Raw genomic sequence first — 20,856 nt, 5'->3', positions numbered from 1 at the left:
ACATATCTCAAGAACCGCTTCACACAACGGGACGTATGTTTTTTCAAAGATAGCCAAATAAATATTAGCTAGGGTACATGATACTGGTGACCCGTTGTGTGAAGCGGTTCTTGAGATATGTGGACGATGTGATAATTATATGGGACGGTACATATGAAGAGTTTAAACAATTTGTACAATACCTAAATGGAAATGATATGAATATGTTATTTACTTTTGAATTCGGAGGAAAATCACTAAATTTTTGGGATATTAATCTAACATTAAAAAATCAAGAACTAGTTACAGCAGGATACAGAAAAAATATTGCGAAAAATTCTCTATTAGATTATAATAGTTCTCCTCCCCACTATGTAAAAAATAATATTCCTTACTCCCAATTTATTCGCTTAGAAAGAATAAATAGTGATCAAATAAAATATTATGAGCAAGCCGAAGAGCTAAAGATACGCTTGAAAGAAAGACATTATCCAGATAAAATTATAGAAGATGCATTTCAAAAAGCAGAAAAAAGAGACAGAAAAGAATTACTAGTCCCCAATAGATTGAAAAAGAAAAAAAAAGTAAAAGCATTGATAATAAAAGATTTATATTCTCTTTTGATAATAGCCCTATGAACACTACAATAAAAAATGCAATCCTTGCTAACTGGTTTATTTTAGAACAAGATCCCTTGATATCAGAAATAGTTAAAAATAAAACCACAGTCACATTCAGAAAAAATAAGACAATTCATGATTATATTAAAAAAGAGAAAAAATTGAAAAAACCTAATTCAGACTGGCTCTCGAAACAAGTGCCGCACGGTAATTTTCCTTGCGGTAATTGCAATTATTGCAAATATATGTGGCGACAGAAAAATTTCAACCTAGGTGGTTATTCTATTACTGTAAATCAGTTTATTTCTTGCAAAAGCACCTATATGGTATATTGTCTTGTATGCAATTGCGGCTTATACTATATAAGTAAAACTAAAAGAAATGTATCTACTCGCATATGTGAACATATTTATTCACTGCAGACTAAAGTAGGTGCAACGCTATTTATAGCACACATGGATAATTTCCATAATGGAAAGTCAGAAGACTTCAAATTTGCAGGAATACAACAAATTCCTTTACAACCAATAGGTGTCAACCGACATCAAAAACTGTTACAATGTGAAGCAAATTGGATTACCAAATTAAAAGCTTTGGGCCCTAATGGGTTAAATGAAAGAAACGATTTTAGTTCATTTTTATAGATCGCAGGATAATTGTTTTATCTTTGTTTTTACTATTGTGATTTGTATACTTACCTGGTGTTGGGTCACTCCTCCCCCTCCCCTTGTTATATATACCTGGATAGTAATCCAAAGATCTAGGAACCGGAAGAAGCATCATAGACGAGAAACGGTGCTGTCGTTCCAGTATACTCCGGCTGCATAGCTGCTCTCCCTCCCTATTCACCCAGGTGTGATTACCTCTGTTATGGACATTGCTATTTGCTTGAATAAAGTCCGGATTATTAAAGGATTACCGTGGTGAGTGCAGACATTTCTTCTATTATTTTGGAATAAACATATGTTACCACTAATATAAAATAGAATGTCACGAAAAACAATCTCAGAATCAGAATGAAAAGTAAAAGTATCCCAGAGTTATTAATGCTTAAAGTGACAGTGATCAGATGTGCAAAAAATGCTCGGGACCTTAAAGGGGTTATCCAGGAAAAAGCTTTTTTTTATATATCAACTGGCTCCAGAAAGGTAAACAGATTAGTAAATTACTTCTATTAAAAAAATCCTAGTCCTTTCAGTACTTATGAGCTTCTGAAGTTGAGTTGTTCTTTTCTGTCTAAGTGCTCTCTGACGACACGTGTCTCGGCAACCGCCCAGTTTAGAAGAGGTTTGCTATAGGGTTTTGCTTCTAAACTGGGTGGTTCCCGAGACACGTGTCATCAGAGAGCACTTAGACAGAAAAGAACAACTCAACTTCAGAAGCTCATAAGTACTGAAAGGATTAAGATTTTTTAATAGAAGTAATATACATATCTGTTTAACTTTCTGGAGCCAGTTGATATATAAAAAAAAAATTATTTTCCTGGATAACACCTTTAACCACTTCCCTACCTATGACATACCTGTACGTCATGAGTGGCAAAGTGTTCACAACCCATGGCATACAGGTACGTCATGAAAATTTTTGCCGCTACTCTGATAGCCAGCCATCTTACCATTCGACCACGGGGGGTTTCATCCCCCACCCCCCCCAGCGATCGCTGCTATTAGCTAGTCAAATCTGACTAGCTGATAGCAGCGTTTCGCTATGAGAATACTTAGCAGCGCTGTGTGTTAGTCCCGATCACGGGGATTGGGACACACACCGCTCTGCTAAGTGTCCCTTACCCGTCCCCTGGAGACACTTACCCGGCCATGCTGTGTCCCGAGCGGTCCCGGCACGAGCAGCGTCCTCCAGGTGGTCCCGGCAGTGGTGCGTTCCGGCGATGAGTTTCCAGCAGCAGGGCGGCATCTTCATTGGCAGCAGTGAGATCGCCGTAAAACGATCTCACCGCTGCCTCTGGGAGTTTCAAAACTGCAACTCCCAGCATGCCCAGAGAGCCTTTGGATCTGTGCTCTTTCAGATGTTCAAAACTACAAATCTCAGCATGCTCAGTCTTTCCAGGCATGCTGGGAGTTGTAGTTCTGTAATATCTGGAAGAGCACAGATTGGAGACCATTATACAGTGGTCTTCAAACTGTGCAGCTCCAGATGTTGCAAAACTACAACTCCCAGCATACCAGACTGCCCAAGCATGCTGGAAGTTGTAGTTCGGCAACATCTGATCCTTCAGAGATTGCCGAACTACAACTTCCAGCATGCCTGGGCAGTCTGGGCATGCTGGGAGTTGTAGTTTTGCAACAACTGGAGGCACACTAGTTGGGAAACATTGTCCGTTTCCTACCTCAGTGCCTCCAGTTGTTGCAATTGCTGCAAAACTATAACTCCCAGCATGCACTGACAGACCATGCATGCTGGGAGTTGTAGTTTTGCAACAGCTGGAGGCACACTGGTTTGGAAACACTAAGTTAAGTAATAAACTTTCAAGTGTTTTGCAACCAGTGTGCCTTCAGCTGTTGCATAACTACAACCCCCAAAGGGCATGCTGGGAGTTGTAGTTTTGCAACAGCTGGGTGTTTGCCCCCCTCCCCCAATGTGAATGTACAGGGTACACTCACATGGGCGGAGGTTTACAGTGAGTGCTGCAAGTTTGAGATGGCCCAAATTTTGCGCTGCAGCTCAAACTCCCAGTGGCAAACTTGCTGTGAACCTCTGCCCGTGTGACTGTAACCTAAAAACACTACACTACACTTACACTAACCTAAAATAAAAAGTAAAAAACACTACATATACACATACACATCCCCCTCCCCAATAAAAATGAAAAACGTCTGGTACGCTACTGTTTCCAAAACGGAGCCTCCAGCTGTTGCAAAACAACAACTCCCAGTATTGCCAGACAGCCATTGACTGTCCAGGCATGCTGGGAGTTTTGCAACAGCTGGAGGCACCCTGTTTGGGAATCACTGGCGTAGAATACCCCTATGTCCCCCCCTATGCAAATCCCTAATTTAGGCCTCAAATGAGCATGGCGCTCTCTCACTTTGGAGCCCTGTCGTATTTCAGGGCAACAGTTTTGGGTCACATATGGGGTATCGCTGTACTCGGGAGAAATTGCCTTCCAAATTTCGGGGGGGCTTTTTCTTCTTTAACCCCTATGAAAAGGTGAAGTTGGGGTCTACACCAGCATGTTAGTGTATAAAAATAAAAAATTTTACACTGACATGCTGGTGTTGCCGCATACTTTTCATTTTCACAAGAGGTAAAAGGGAAAAAAGACCCTCAAAATTTGTAACGCAATTTCTCCTGAGTACGGAGATAGCCCATATTTGGGCACAAAGTGCTCTGGGGGAGCACAACAAAGCTCAGAAGGGAGAGTGTACCATGTACATTTGAGGTGATTTGCACAGGGGTGGCTGATTGTTACAGCAGTTCTGACAAAACAATAAATATCCATATGTGACCCCATTTTGGAAACGACACCCCTCATGGAACTTAATAAGGGGTGCAGTGAGCATTTACACCCCACTGGTGTATGACAGATTTCTGGAACAGTGGTCTGTGAAAAGGAAAAATAACTATCTCGGAATCAGAATGATAGGTAAAAGCATCCCAGAGTTATTAATGTTTAAAGTAACAGTGGTCAGATGTTCAAAAAATGCCCAGGTCCTGAAGGTGAACATGGGCTGGGTCATGAAGGGGTTAAGGTGAAAATGGTCTGGGTCCTTAATGGGTTAACATACATCATAAACTATCCTCACAATTCCCATGTTATCTGAGACTAACATGTTTTTCTCTGCTCTCACAGATCCAATATGGGAGTCGATTTGCCCTACTTATGCTAATTTATCTAACATATGACCCAATCCCTCTCCTGTAATATAATTTTGTTGACTTAGAAAGTATTCTGAGAGGGTTTTTTGAGACTTTGCCCACAATCCCGTTATAGCCTCAGTTGGCCACATTGGGCCTAGTCAATGCAATAGTTATTATTGAAAAGTCACAACCAATAAGGATTTAGACTCCATATTATTTTATTTTTCCATTCCCCAGATATTGAAGATCCCCTCAATCTGATTAACAGAGGAAAGAATTTGATCCTTCTTCTCCATTGAGAAAGAATGGGGATATACAGACCCACCACCACCAAATGCAATAGCATCACCCTAAATTGTGCAATATAAACATACCACTTCTTTATCGATCAGTTTTGGTTCACACTTAAAGGGCAACCCTCTCTTAATCAATATGTAGCACCCTTGGAATATGAACTATGAGTCGAATATAAGACTTGACTCCACCCTATTTTACACACACACACACTATATATATATATATATATATATATATATATATATATACCGTATATAATGTGTGTATATTGTGCCTCAGAGTCAAAACATCCCCCTTTTACCCTCCCTCCCCCTACCCCTCCTCTAACACTTCCCCCTGGCAGAAAGAAGGAAAGAATATCTAAACCCAAAGTATAGTATCATGCTTACTCATAATATAAACAAACAAATATACAATGGATACATGGCTCCTTTACTCTCAAGTATTTTTGAAAAAACCTGCTTGTAAAATAAAAAAAATTAAGCCCTCAAAATGTCAAGAAGTAATGAGATAAAATAACAATTGACCAGATCATGAAAACCAATAAAGTTAGTATTTACATTTAAATTTAGCTGTTAGAAACTCCAACTTTAAATGTCAGTTTATATACATAAAGAATGGGTGCTTCTTCATGATCCTGTGCAGAAAACATGGATTTGGGCTCACATTGTGTGTTGCGGATTATTATATTTCCCTAAGTTACCCATTGTAAGTGAATACCAGGTTTCAGTAAGTGCATATCTCTTCCAGGGAAAGATGGATGACATTTGGGGAATCCAAGAAATAGTAAAATATCCTAGTAAGACTTAGCTTGCAAGGGAATTTGGTAAGTCCTGTTGTCAGGCCTGGATTTTATTGGGATGAAAAGCAGGTTTGTTACTGGGGCCTTTTATCCCCCTTCTAGACCAGACCAGATTTACAGATTGGCCCCAAATGAGCACAGGTGCTAATGTCAATAAATACTGAACTTCCAAAAAGTGTAACTAAGTCTAGACTGAGAGGCTGTGAGGAACCTCTCATGAAAGTCTGAGTCCTGAGGTTGGCAGCCTATGTTGCATCTTCTTTTTATGTTCTTGCTTTTTGCAATTGACATGTTTTATATGTTTGTGCAGCATGTCTGTTTTTCTTACCTGTTTATGGGGCAGGAAGTTCTGTAGTTCTGTGTTGTATCTCTTACTGTCGTCCACCATGTCGGGCATGTTGTGAGTCGTTTGTGGACACGCGTCAGCTTTTTTTTTTCTCTGTTGTTTGTCTCTGTTAGTGGGCGGCTTCTTTCATGCCTAGCTTCTGAATATATATGCTGTTTTTTTCCGCCTCTTGCAGGATTGGTTAGCCATGTTATTCGTTCCGTAACTCCCTCCACATAGCTCAATCGCTTCTCTATGTATGTATGTGTGAGGCGCTGGTATGTTTTTTCTGTGCGATATGAATTTTTCCTATACCGCTCTGCAGCTGGCTTTTAGAGCTTGCAGGGAGAGGTGACAGCTCCCATTCTCTGAGCAGAAGCCCTGCGCTGGCGGTTCTCAACTCATTTCCAGCACCGGCGGCTGACAACTCATTCATTTCCAGTGTCGGCGGCTAACAACTCATTCATTTCCAGTGCCGGCGGCTGACAACTCATTCATCTCCATTGTCGGCGGCTGACAAATCATTCATTTCCAGCATCGGCGGCTAACAACTCATTCATTTCTAGCGCCAGCGGCTCACAGGAGGAGGAAGAGAGCAGCGCCTGCGGGGACATTTACCTTGTTTGAGTAACACATTTTTAGTGACTGTTTGTTTGGTGGCTGGTAGTAAGCCACCTGTGCAGAAAAAGAAGATTTTGTCTAGTTAGTGTGGACAACAAGCAGGACTTATTTTGTATTTGTTTGTACCTGAAATTATAGGCTATGTTTGTTTTGTAACTAAAAAATAAAAACAGGAGAAGCCCTGTTTAAACATTACTTTCATGTCCCTGTCTCTGACTGCTTTTTTGTCTCCATTGGACTGGTTGTACAGAGGTAGATATACTGTCTGATTATATTCTTGTTTATTTGGTGTCTTGAGGGCTAGTTTCTCTTTTTTCTCTCTTTACAAAAACAAATTATTATTATTTGCCGCTGCCGGCTATTAACCCTTTAGATCGCCGCTGTCAAAGTTGACAGCGGCGTCTAAAGAAACATTTAAACCATCCATGGTTGTCCAGTGGAGTGGATCGCCCCCCACGCAGCGCGATTGCGGGGAGGCGATCCACTGATAAGGTAGCTGGAGGGCTTACCTCACATCTGCTGGGCTCTGAATGATGAATCCTGGCAGGACCAGGCTTTATCAATCAAGTGCAGAGAACACAGATCAATGTGGTTCTATGAAACCACATTGATCTGTATGAGGAATCTAATGACTTTTCCTAAAAGTCCCCTAAGGGGACTAAAAGTAAAAAAAATAAAAACATTGACTAAAAAGTAAAAAAAAAAAAAAATATATAAAAAACACCTATTAACCCCCCTTTTCCCAAATTCCATTTAAAAAATATGTAACCATAATAAAAATAAACATATGTGGTATCGCCGTGTGCGTAAATGTCCGGACTATAAAAAATATATCATTAATTAAAGGGGTACTCCAGTGGTTAAGATTTTGGCTATATTGCATCTTCTCTTAATGTTCATGTTTTTTGCAATTGACATGTATTATATGTTTGTGTAGCATGTGTCTTTTTTTTCTTACCTGTTTGTGGGCCAGGAAGTTCTGTAGTTCTGTGTTGGATCTCTTATTGTTGTCCACAAGGTTGGCCATGTTAGGATTAGACTGTGGAGAACATGTTAGAGCTTTTTTTTCTCTGTTCTTTCAGAACTGCATGAGAGATAAGCCACGCCCCCTCATCTCCCCCTCCTGGAGGACACAGGTGTGCATGAGAGAAAGAAGCCAGAGCAGGGGGAGAGAGAGGACGTACTTCTGAGGATGCAGGTCTGCACTGAAAGAAGACAGAGAAGATAAGAGTGTTATCTGAAGAGGAGGATAACAAAGTGCACGGGCTGTATAGACTGCAGGGGAATAAATCTCGGACTGGGGATGATTTCTATGTGTGAAGGGGGGGGGGACTACTGAATGACACATGCTGGGAGTTGTAGTCCCTGTGATGTGTGTGTATGCTAGTGTTTACAAACCAGTGTGCCTCCAGCTGTTGCAAAACTACAACTCCCAGCATGCCTGGACAGACTTTGGGCATGCTGGAAGTTGTAGTTTTGTCAACAGCTTGAGGCACACTGGTTGGGAAACACTGTTCTAGCCTATTCAGCATACACATCATGTTACACCAGTGTTTTCAAACCAGTGTACCTCCAGCTATTGTAAAACTACAACTCCCAGCATGCACTGACAGCCTTTGGGCATGCTGGGAGTTGTAGTTTTGCAACAGCTGGAGGCACACTGATTGGGAAACACTGTTCTAGCCTATTCAGTATATTACAGACAAAGTACACTGTTTCCCAACCAGGGTGTCTCAAAACTGTATCAAAACTACAACTCCCAGCATGCCCAGACAGCTTTTAGCTGTCCGGACATGCTGGTAGTAGTAGTTTTGCAACACCTGGAGGCACCCTGGTTGGGAAACACTGGTGTATTCCCTATAGAGCTGTGGTGAACGACCCAGGAGACTACAGAGGCAGCATGCTGGTGTTATACCACAGACTGAAGACTCCTGAATGACACATGCTGGGAGTTGTAGTCCTTTTTGCGTGTGTATGCCAGTGTATCCCAACCAGGGATGATTATATTAGTGTGCTGTGTATAAGGGGGCCCACCCGGGAAAATAGTAGGGTGGGTAAGGAACAAAAAAAAAAAAAAAAAATAGCTGCCCCAAACCAGCAAGGCATGTGGCATTTGTAGTTTTCAGCACAGCAAGAAACAGGAAACAAAAGCAAAGATAGGAAAACAAAGTGGGGTATAAAAAGACAACAAAGAACGGAAATAGAGTCGCCTAAACAACAAGAATAGAAATTAAACAAAACAAATAGGGTAAGTCAAAAACGGGTAAGTTGACCACCGGAGCACCCTTTAAACCTCACAGTCAATGGCGTATGCGCAAAAAAAATTCCAAAGTCCAAAAACAGCGTATTTTTGGTTACTTTTATATCATGAAAAAAACAATAAAAAGCGATCAAAAAGTCCGATCAATACAATAATGGTACCTCTAAAAACTTCAGATCACGGCCCAGTACATGGTAAAATAAAAAAGGTATAGGGGTCAGAAGATGACAATTTTAAACGAATTAATTTTTGTGCATGTAGGTATGATTTTTTCCAGAAGTACGACAAAATCAAACCTTGTATGGAACTACAGAAGAAAGAGAAGGTGTCATTTTTACAGAAAAATTAACTGCGTAGAAACGGAAGCCTCCAAAATTTACAAAATTGTGTTTTTTTCTTCAATGTTGTCGCACAATTATTATTTATTTTTTTTGTTGCGCCATAGATTTTTGGGTAAAATGACTGATGTCATTGCAAAGTAGAATTGGTGGTGCCAAAAATAAGCCATCATATGGATTTTTAGGTGCAAAAGTGAAAGGGTTATGATTTTTAAAAGGTAAGGAGGAAAAAACTAAAGTGCAAAAACTGAAAAAGACTCTGTCCTTAAGGAGTTAAAAGTATCAAAAAAAAAAAAAAACTTATAATTTTGTATAGCTGTAATCCTAATGACCCACACCATAAAAGTAACATTTATACAGCATGGTGAATAGACAAAATTAACTACTGTATCTCTATCTCCATAGAAAAGTTAATGAACGTTACTCAGATTATATGTACCCCAAATAATGCGATTGTGAAATACAACTCGACCCACAAAAAACTACTCCTCACACAAATACGGTGCATTGAATTCCTTTAAGCCAAAAGCAGCTCATTTTATGAAGTTAAACTGAACTGTCTAACATCAGCATCACCATTTCTAGCACCATTTTTAACATAATTGTTGTTTTTTTTAGTACTCCTTCTTATGCAAATATAATGCTCTAAATAATTGTTATAGATATCCTGCACATTTATGCCCAGCTGTGATGTCTTTCTGTTACCAGGTGGGACATTTCCGGAGCTGTCATTGGTACTGAATGTGGAACAATAGAATCAGGATCTTCTCTTGTATTTATGAAAGATGGAGAAAGAAAATTATGTACTCCATATATGGATACTACTGGATATGGAAACCTGCGATTTTATTTTACTATGGGTAAGATAAAAGTTAAAATATTCTCTTCAATCTTCAGCATTCTGTTGTTTAGTATCTGTCTGTCTATTTAGCTGCCTACCTATTTATATACCACTTAACATGACATTCATGTTGCCCTTGCATGTCTCACTGAAACACACTAGTCTGCCAAAGATCATTAGGGGCAGGTGGCACTATGGAACCAGAAACAGTGGATGGGTTACTGAGGTTACATGTAAAAAGTGATGAGATTGGCCAGAAAAGATGTTAAGACCTCTCTAACCACATTAAAGACAGGGGCCATTGAACAGTTTCCAAAGTAACATGACTCATCAGGTGCAGAAAACACCTGTGGGTTGCTAATGACTGGAGCCAGATAGAGCATATTTGGAGAAAGATCATTTTTCTTAGCTCTTTGCCTAAAACAAAGATCCACCTGAGTACCAAAATGAATGTTACACAGGGCAAGAAAAATATCTTACTCAACCTGTTAATCTGTAATTTACACCACTGGCAAAGATAGGTTTACGCTAAGGGTTAAGCTAAGATGCAGAATTTGATTGTATATTGATGCCAGTTGAGTAAATTCAGTCTTGTTCCTCAAAAATTTTTGGGAAGATCGAAACATAAGACTGCAACAAAGAAACACTTTATAATTTTAAAAAGGTGATGCCCTGGCTTGGGCCTCTCAAGAGGGTAGGGAAATAGAATAATAATAACAATAATAACATTCATTTAGAAGCGCCAATATATTCAGAAGCAGTATATGTCCAACCATCATATATAAATAGAGTAGTGCCTAAAATGATGGATAGAAACTAGTCACCAACCAATTTCTGCATTTACAATTTGCATGTAGTTCCGGGAAACTGCTGAATTCAGTGGGAGTGCTAAGAAAAAGTAGAGAACACCAATTAAGGAATGATATAGGCCAATCTAAAGGGATGTGGTTTTTGAGCATACTCGAAATAGTAGTTGTAAGGAATTGTATCACACTCTAGAGAACTGGTACAGAAGGAGCAAAGCCTTGAAGAGGGGAGTGAGAGGAGAGTGAGAGAACACCAATAAAGAAAGGTTATAAGTGTGTCTGAAGAGATGTGGTTTTAGGGTACGCTTAAAATTGTAGTTTAAAGGAATTGTTCTAAGTATCAAACTCCAGAGAACTGGTACAGCATGAGCAAAGTCTTGAAGAGGGGAGCAAGAGGTTTGGATTATGGAGTATGTTAGTTTTAGATCATTAGCATTATAAGCAGTCCTGTAAATCTGCTGGTTGGCAACCACCAGCATACTACAGTCATGGCCGTAAATGTCGGCACCCCTGACATTTTTCTAGAAAATTAAGTATTTCTCACAGAAAAGGATTGCAGTAACAGATGTTTTGCTATACACTTGTTTTATTTCCCTTTGTGTGTATTGGAAATAAACCAAAACGGCAGGAAAAAAAAAGCAAATTGGGCATAATGTCACACCAAACTCCAAAAATGGTCTGGACAAAATTATTGGCACCCTTAACTTAATATTTGGTTGCACACCATTTGGAAAAAATAACTGAAATCAGTCACTTTCTATAACCATCAATAAGCTTCTTACACCTCTCAGCCGGAATGTTGGACCACTCTTCTTTTGCAAACTGCTCCAGGTCTTTATTATTGGAAGGGCGCCTTTTCCCAACAGCAATTTTAAGATCTCTCCACAGTTGTTCAAAGGGATTTAGATCTGGACTCATTGCTGGCCACTTCAGAACTCTCCAGCGCTTTGTTGCCATCCATTTCTTGGTGCTTTTTGACATATGTTTGGGGTCATTGTCCTGCTGGAAGACCCAAGATCTCGGACGCAAACCCTGCTTTCTGACACTGAGCTGTACAGTGCGACCCAAAATCTGTTTGTAATCCTCAGATTTCCTGATGCCTTGCACACATTCAAGGCACCCAGTCCCAGAGGCAGCAAAACCCCCCAAAACATAATTGAACCTCCACCATATTTCACTGTAGGCACAGTAGAATGATGTGCTTTACCAAAATGCTCTATCTTGGTCTCATCTTTCCACAAGACGTTTTCTCAGATGGATTTTGGCTTACTCAACTTGATTTTGGCAAAATGTAGTCTCGCTTTTATATGTCTGTGTCAGCAGTGGGGTCCTCCTGGGTCTCCTGCCATAGCGTTTCATTTAAATGTCGACAGATAGTTTGCGCTGACACTGATGCTCCCTGAGCCTGCAGGACAGCTTGAATATCTTTGGAACTTGTTTGGGGCTGCTTATCCACCATCCGAACTATCCTGCATTGACACCTTTCATAAATTTTTCTCTTCCGTCCACACCAAGGGAGATTAGCTACAGTGCCATGGGTTGCAAACTTCTTGATAATGTTTTTCTGCTTTCAGGTGTGATTTTTATACTGCCCACACCTGTTACGTGCCCCAGGTGAGTTTAACCCCTTAAGGACCAGGCCATTTTACACCTTAAGGACCAGAGCGTTTTTTGCAAATCTGACCACTGTCACTTTAAACATTAATAACTCTGGAATGCTTTTAGTTATCATTCTGATTCCGAGATTGTTTTTTCATGACATATTCTACTTTAACTTAGTGGTAACATTTTATGGTAACTTGCATCCTTTCTTGGTGAAAAATTCCCAAATTTGATGAAAAAAATGGAAAAAAAATTTCTAACTTTGAAGCTCTCTGCTTGTAAGGAAAATGGATATTCAAAATATATTTTTTTTGGGTTCACATACACAATATGTCTACTTTATGTTTGCATCATAAAATGTATGAGTTTTTTACTTTTGGAAGACACCAGAGGGCTTCAAAGTTCAGCAGCAATTTTGAAATTTTTCACAAAATTTTCAAACTCACTATTTTTCAGGGACCAGTTCAGTTTTGAAGTGGATTTGAAGGGTCTTCATATTAGAAATACCCCATAAAAGACCCCATTATAAGAACTACTCCCCCCAAAGTATTCAAAATGACACTCAGTAAGTGTATTAACCCTTTAGGTGTTTCACAGGAATAGCAGCAAACTGAAGGAGAAAATTCAAAATCTTCATTTTTTACACTCGCATGTTCTTGTAGACCCAATTATAGAATTTTTGCACGGGGTAAAAAGGAGAAAATTTTTACTTGTATTTGTAACCCAATTTATCTCGAGTAAGGACATACCTCATATGTCTATGTAAAGTGTTCGGCGGGCGCAGTAGAGGGCTCAGAAGGGAAGGAGCGACAAATGGTTTTTGTGGGGCATGTCACCTTTAGGAAGCCACTATGGTGCCAGGACAGCAAAAAAGAAAAAACACATGGCATACCATTTTGGAAACTAGACCCCTCGGGGAACGTAACAAGGGGTAGTGTGAACCTTAATACCCTACAGGTGTTTCACGACTTATGCATATGTGAAAAAAAAATTCTTTTTTTTACCTAAAATGCTTGGTTTCCCAAAATGTTTACATTTTTAAAAAGGGTAATAGCAGAAAATACCCCCCAAAATTTGAAGCCCAATTTCTCCCGATTCAGAAAACACCCCATATGGGGGTGAAAAGTGCTCGGCTGGCGCACTACAGGTCTCAGAAGAGAAGGAGTCACATTTGGCTTTTTGAAAGCAAATTTTGCTCTGGGGGCATGCCGCATTTAGGAAGCCCCTATGGTGCCAGAACAGCAAAAAAAAACACATGGCTTACCATTTTGGAAACTAGACCCCTCGGGGAACATAACAAGGGGTAATGTGAACCTTTATACCCTACAGGTGTTTCATGACTTTTGTATATGTAAAAAAAAAAATTTTTTTTACCTAAAATGCTTGTTTTCCCCAAAATTTTACATTTTTAAAAATGGTGATAGCAGAAAATACCCCCCAAAATTTGTAACACAATTTCTCCCGAGTACGGCGATACCCCATATGTGACCCTAAACTGTTGCCTTGAAATACGACAGGGCTCCAAAGCAAGAGCGCCATGCGCATTTGAGGCCTAAATTAGGGACCTGCATAGGGGTGGACATACGGGTATTCTATGCCAGTGATTCCCAAACAGGGTGCCTCCAGCTGTTGTAAAACTCCCAGCATGCCTAGACAGTCAGTGGCTATCTGGCAATACTGGGAGTAGTTGTTTTGCAACAGCTGGAGGCTCCGTTTTGGAAACAGTGGCGTACCAGACGTTTTTCAATTTTTATTGGGGAGGGGAGGGGGTCTGTGTAGGGGTATGTGTATATGTAGTGTTTTTTACTTTTTATTTTATTTTGTGTTAGTGTAGTGTAGTGTTTTTAGGGTACAGTCGCACGGGCAGGGGTTCACAGTAGTTTCTCGCTGGCAGTTTGAGCTGCGGCAGAAAATTGACTCGGAAGTGACTCCCCGCATGTCAGATATGGTGGAGAGCCTGGTGTTGGCTGTAAGGGACACCTTCCAACTGAAAGACCCGGAAACTTCTGGGGCTGCCCCTGAAGTCTCCTTCCGCCGAACTTCTCGGACTCCCCAAGTTTTCAGCTCCCACTTGGAATTCGATGAACTGTTGGAAGCGGCCTGGAAACATCCGGAGCGGCGCTTTTCTGGGTCTAAGAAGCTTCGGGCTCTTTTTCCCTTTCCACAGGAGCTGGTATCTAAGTGATCCTCGCCTCCTACAGTGGATCCCCCAGTGTCTAGGCTGTCTAAGTCGACTACCTTACCGCTTGCTGATGCAGCTTCCTTTTAGGATCCCTCGGACAAGCGTATAGAGAACCTTGCGAAATTCGCCTTCGAGGCGGCGGGCTCGGTTCTGTCCCCGGCTTTTGCCTCCACCTGGGTGTCCAAAGCCCTGGCGATTTGGGCAGGTGAGCTTCGCCAGGGCATCTTGGATGGGTCCTCCTCTAGCGATATTGCGGCTTTGGCACAGCAGGTCGCTCACGCTGGGGAATACCTCTGTTGGGCCTCCTTGGAGTCGGCACGCTGCGCGGCCTTGGGCAACTTGGTGTCCATCAGGCGCTCCATGTGGCTTAAGGCTTGGAATGCCGATGTGGCCTCTAAACGCTCTCTCACTGAACTCCTGTTTCAGGGGTCTCATTTGTTCGGTAAGCGCCTTGATGAAATCATCTCTGAGGCCACAGGGGGGGAAAAAGTTCTCTCCTGCCCCAAAATCGGCCGCACCGTTCGGGTTCGCGGCGGGGAACTCCTTCCTTTCGCCCTTCCCGCTTCTCAGGCCGCACGGATAGGCCCCAGGCCTCTCAGGACAAGAGGGCTCCGTCCTTCAAGTCTCGGCCCTCTTGGAAGTCGGGACCTCGTTCTCACCTCCCTCCTCCCAAGTCGGGGACCCGTAAGCCCTCCTCGGCATGAGGGTGCACCCCCATCCGAGTCTTTTCCTCAGGTGGGAGGTCGCCTGTCCCTCTTTTCGGACGTCTGGCTAGCTCATGTCCAAGATTCCTGGGTTCAGGAGGTAGTTTCCCAGGGTTATCGCATAGAGTTCGCTTCTATGCCCCGGGATTGGTTTTTTCGGTCCCGCCCTCCTCGGTCCCCAGCTTTGGCGGCAGCCTTTCAGGTGGCCCTCCACAATCTTCTTTCCCAAGGTGTGATTGTTCCGGTCCCTCCTCAGGACCGCTTCTCGGGGTTCTGCTCGAACCTCTTCGTGGTCCCCAAGAAGGACGGCTCGGTTCGTCCGATCCTCGACCTCAAACTCCTGAACCGACACGTGCGCCTCAGGCACTTCCAGATGGAGTCTCTGAGGTCGGTTGTGGCCTCAATGGATCAAGGGGAGTTCCTCTCCTCTGTGGACATCCGGGATGCTTACCTACACATCCCTATTTTCCCGGCCCACCACCTCTTCCTCAGGTTCGCTGTCCCAGAGGGTCATTTCCAATTTGTTGCCCTACCCTTCGGGCTGGCTACTGCGCCCCGCGTCTTTACCAAGACGTTGGCGGCAGTGGTGGCTCTTTGGATCAGAATCGGGCCAGCCTCAGAATCACCCTCCAGACCCTCTCCAGGTTCGGTTGGATTGTCAACCACGAGAAGTCCCATCTGTCCCCGTCCCAGTCCCTGGTTTTTCTGGGGCTCCACTTCGACACAGCGGCTGCTCATGTCTCCCTGCCGGAGGACAAACTACAGGAACTCCTGTCGGGGGTCCGCTCCCTTCGGGCGCCGGGCCCATTTCCTATCCGCACCTGCATGTCTGTTCTGGGGAAGATGGTAGCCACCATAAAGGCGGTGCTCTTTGCTCAATTCCGCTGCCGTCCTCTCCAATGGGCCATCCTGTCCCCCTTGTCTCTCCACCGCAGGATCCGGCTTTCTCCCCAGGTACGCCTCTCCCTCCTTTGGTGGCTTCGGTCCCCTCTCCCTCGAGGGGGTCGTTCCTTTCTGCCCCTCAACTGGCATGTCCTGACCACGGACGCCAGCCTCCTCGGCTGGGGAGGGGTCTTCCGGGATCAGACTGTCCAGGGTCGCTGGACGGCTACGGAAGCCAAGCTCTCCATCAATGTTTTGGAGCTTCGGGCAATCCTCCTGTGCCTTCGGCACTGGACCCACCTTCTCCGGGGCCTCCCCGTTCGGATACAAACGGACAACGCCACGGCCGTGGCGTACATCAATCGCCAGGGGGGCACCCGCAGCTCAGCGGCCATGAGGGAAGTCTCAAAGATCCTCAGGTGGGCGGAACGTCTGGTGCCGGCCCTCTCGGCCGTACACATTCCCGGCATCGAAAACTGGGAGGCCGACTTCTTAAGTCGCGCCATCTCGGATCCGGGCGAATGGTCTCTTCACCCAGAGGTCTTCGATCTGATTTGCCATCGGTGGGGGATGCCGGACGTGCACCTGTTCGTGTCCCGTAAAACAGGAAAGTCCCTCTCTTCGTGGCCAGGTCGCGGGATCCCCTGGTGCTCGCAGCAGACGCCCTGGTGGTCCCCTGGACCTCCTTCGCTCTCCCCTATCTTTTCCCGCCTCTTCAACTTCTTCCTCGGGTCGTCCGGAAGCTCAAGGCCGAGGGGGTCTCGGCCATTCTGGTGGCTCCAGACTGGCCCCGTCGCGTGTGGTACGCAGACGTGGTCAGCCTCGTGGCGGATGTTCCCTTCCGTCTTCCGGACCGTCCCGATCTTCTCTCTCAGGGACCCCTCTGCCACCCCAATTCTCTTCCGTTGCGTTTGACAGCGTGGCTGTTGAGACCACGGTTTTGAGGGCTCGGGGGTTTTCCTCCCGCGTTATCCGGACTATGCTCCGTGCCCGTAAGCCCTCGTCCTCAAGGATTTACCACCGCACCTGTGAGGCTCGTTCACTTTCTCCCACCTCCTTCTCCCTGCCGTCTCTCCTGTCCTTCCTACAGTCCGGACTGGAGACACGCCTTGCCCTAAGTTCCCTTAAGGGACAGGTTTCAGCCCTGTCGGTCCTCTTTCAACGCCCTCTGGCGTCTAACCTTCATGTTCGCATCTTTTTGCAAGGTGTCTCCCACGAGGTCCCTCCTCTTCGGTCCCCTTGGGACCTTAACCTTGTTTTGAATGCTCTTCAGGACACTCCGTTTGAGCCTCTGGCTCAGGTTTCTCCCCGTTTTCTCTCCTGGAAGGTAGCCTTTCTGGTCGCAGTCACTTCTCTGCGCCGGGTTTCGGAGCTAGCCGCCCTCTCCTGCCGTTCCCCCTTTCTGGTCCTTCACCAGGACAAGGTGGTTCTTCGGCCGGTACCCGCCTTCCAGCCTAAGGTGGTTTCTGCCTTCCACCTGAACGAGGACATTGTGTTGCCCTCCTTCTGTCCGTCTCCCTCCCATCCGAGGGAGCGCCGCCTTCACAAGCTGGACTTGGTCCGGGCTGTGCGGACCTATTTGGCGGTCACCTCTTCCTTTCAGCGTAGTGACTCCCTGTTTGTGCTCCCCAAGGGGGGGCGCAAGGGGCTCCCAGGCTTGAAGTCTACAATTTCCCGGTGGATTCGTTCCGCCATTTCAGAGGCGTACCGATGCAAGGGGCAGATGCCTCCTTTCCGCTTGACGGCTCAATCCACCCAAGCGGTGGGGGCTTCCTGGGCGGCCTGTCATGGGGCCTCGGCCCTGCAGGTGTGCAGGGCCGCGACCTGGTCGTCCCTGCATACCTTTACCAAGTTTTACAGGGTTCATACTTTTGCGTCCTCCAACGCAGGCCTGGGCCGCAAGGTTTTGCAGGCAGTGGTTCGTGATTCCGCCTGAACCTTCTTCTGTTGGGGTTGGTTTTCCCTCCCCAGGGACTGCTTTAGGACGTCCCATGGTCCTGTGTGCCCCCAATGAAGCGATCGAGAAAAGTTGAATTTTGTTCTTACCGTAAATTCTCTTTCTCGGAGCTTCTATTGGGGGACACAGCACCCACCCATTGTCTTGTTTGCGGCCAGCGGGTTTCCGCCTTCCGGGGCAGGGGTTTCCCCCCTTTTGGACGGTTTCCCTTTTTCTGGGTGTTGTGTTAGACGTTTTGTTTGTTCGGGGGTTGGCTCTCCTCTGCTTTGGGACTAAAACTGAGTTGCTCAGAGCCAGTAGGCGGGTATATCCTGCCGGTAGGAGCCAGCCTTCTTTTGTTTTTTTGTTTAGAGTCAGTCTCCTAGTGGCAAGCAGCATACACCCATGGTCCTGTGTCCCCCAATCGAAGCTCCGAGAAAGAGAATTTACGGTAAGAACAAAATTCTACTTTTTCAGCTTTGCCACTGTTCAGGTTCAGTGTTTAGCTTTTAACTTGTTTACATTTTTTCAATTTACATCTTGGAGGGTTATAGTGGTTGCTTTTGCACTGCACCTGAAGTATTGTTTTTTTTTTTTTTTGTTTTTTTTTTGTTTTTAGTGTGTTTTCTCTTTTGTATTTGACATTTGTGCCTAGGCACATTTTATGAGTACAGCACTTTGCACGTTTTAATATTTATTATATGTATGGCTGATGACTCTTTTTTTCATCCTTTGACTTATTATGGGGGACCCTTCTTTTTGGTTATCAAGCATATCCAAGGGGGTGAGTGTTGAGGGAGATTACACAAACCTCTGCTATGTTTATGTGTACTTGAAATGTTAGTGTGTCCAATAAATTTTTTTATTATTTTCACTATATTCATGGATGTGCATTGTATTATGTTGTCAGCTTCTTTCTTCTCCTAATACATGAGATGCATGTATCAAGCATGATATGTTGAGATGCACTAGTATTACACAGGATAAAAAAACAGGCCTAGAGAACTCTCCAAATAATGACCAAAGTCTTCCAGATGTTTTCTAATTTTGTTGGGGACCAAATCTTATGGACTCACACTCTCACAAACACAACTAAAGCACACAATCACCACCAACTGCCTGAGGTGGGAACTTCAGCTGCCTCATGTACAGAGTATCCCTTGCTGTTAGATGGGCCTTCTTATCTCCTTTAAAAGTTTACATTTATGTACTACAGATAAATCAAGTACAAATCTCTATATTGCTTTTACTTTTGCCTATTTTGGTGGAAAATCATTGTTACGCCGAGCACTCCGGGTCCCTGCTCCTCCCCGGAGCGCTCACGGCGTGTCTCTCCCTGCAGCGCCCCGGTCGGTCCCGCTGACCGGGAGCGCTGCAATGACATGGCCGTCGGGGATGCGATTCGCACAGCGGGACGCGCCCGCTCGCGAATCGCATCCCAAGTCACGCTGACCTTCCCACGGTGGTCGCTCAGCAATTGCAGCAGATTGCCCAACAAGGACAGCAGCTGTCGCAGTTGACCGCCATGTTACAGCAACTTCTGCCTCTGCTACAGCAGCAACCATCTCCTCCGCCAGCTCCTGCAACCCCTCCGCAGCGAGTGGCCGCTCCTAGCCTCCGCTTGTCCCTGCCGGACAAATTTGATGGGGACTCTAGACTCTGCCGTGGATTTTTGTCTCAATGTTCCCTGCATATGGAGATGTTGTCGGACTTGTTTCCTACAGAACGGTCTAAGGTGGCGTTCGTAGTGAGCCTTCTTTCAGGAAAGGCCTTGTCTTGGGCCACACCGCTCTGGGACCGCAATGATCCTGCCACAGCCACAGTCCAGTCCTTCTTCGCTGAAGTCCGGAGTGTCTTCGAGGAACCAGCCCGAGCTTCTTCTGCCGAGACTGCCCTGCTGAACCTGGTCCAGGGTAATTCTTCAGTGGGTGAGTACGCCATCCAATTTCGTACTCTTGCTTCCGAATTATCATGGAATAATGAGGCTCTCTGCGTGACCTTTAAAAAAGGCCTATCCAGTAGCATCAAGGATGTACTGGCCGCACGAGAGATTCCTGCCAACCTGCAAGAACTTATCCATTTGGCCACCCGCATTGACATGCATTTTTCTGAGAGACATCAGGAGCTCCGCCAGGAAAAAGACTTAGATCTCTGGGCACCTCTCCCACAGCATCCTTTGCAGTCTACGCCTGGGCCTCCCGCCGAGGAGGCCATGCAAGTGGATCGGTCTCGCCTGACCCAGGAAGAGAGGAATCGCCGTAGGGAAGAAAATCTTTGTCTGTACTGTGCCAGTACCGAGCATTTCTTGGTGGATTGCCCTATTCGTCCTCCACGTCTGGGAAACGCACGCACGCACCCAGCTCACGTGGGTGTGGCGTCTCTTGGTTCAAAGTCTGCGTCTCCACGTCTCACGGTGCCCGTGCGGATTTCTCCTTCAGCCAACTCCTCCCTCTCAGCCGTGGCCTGCTTGGACTCTGGTGCCTCTGGGAATTTTATTTTGGAGTCTTTGGTGAATAAATTCTGCATCCCGGTGACCCGTCTCGTCAAGCCGCTCTACATTTCCGCGGTCAACGGAGTCAGATTGGATTGCACCGTGCGTTACCGCACAAAACCCCTCTTAATGTGCATTGGACCCCACCACGAAAGGATTGAATTCTTCGTCCTCCCCAACTGCACCTCTAAGGTCCTCCTCGGTCTGCCATGGCTCCAGCTTCATTCTCCCACCCTTGACTGGACCACCGGGGAGATCAAGAACTGGGACTCTGCTTGCCACAAGAAATGCCTCTCCCCCCCTCCCAGTCCCGTCAGGCAAGCCTCAGTACCTCCTCATGGCCCCCGTCCTGGT

The 20,856-nt window shown here is 44.9% G+C and overlaps 1 protein-coding gene across 6 annotated transcripts in view; it reads left to right on the top strand.

The window, feature by feature from the left end:
• RELN (reelin) overlaps positions 1 to 20,856 on the top strand; it is a 1,155,521-nt gene that overhangs the window by 689,385 nt on the left and 445,280 nt on the right. For all 6 annotated transcript variants that reach the window (XM_056573506.1, XM_056573505.1, XM_056573507.1 and 3 more), the window contains one exon: positions 9,767 to 9,918. In XM_056573506.1, the coding sequence (XP_056429481.1) occupies positions 9,767 to 9,918 (152 nt within the window). The remainder of the gene's footprint in view (positions 1 to 9,766; positions 9,919 to 20,856) is intronic.

This window comes from Hyla sarda, chromosome 4, assembly GCF_029499605.1.
Source record: "Hyla sarda isolate aHylSar1 chromosome 4, aHylSar1.hap1, whole genome shotgun sequence".
In the NCBI taxonomy this organism is placed as follows: domain Eukaryota; kingdom Metazoa; phylum Chordata; class Amphibia; order Anura; family Hylidae; genus Hyla; species Hyla sarda.
Note: the sequence above shows the minus strand (reverse complement) of the source record. Positions and strands in the feature narration are given on the sequence as shown.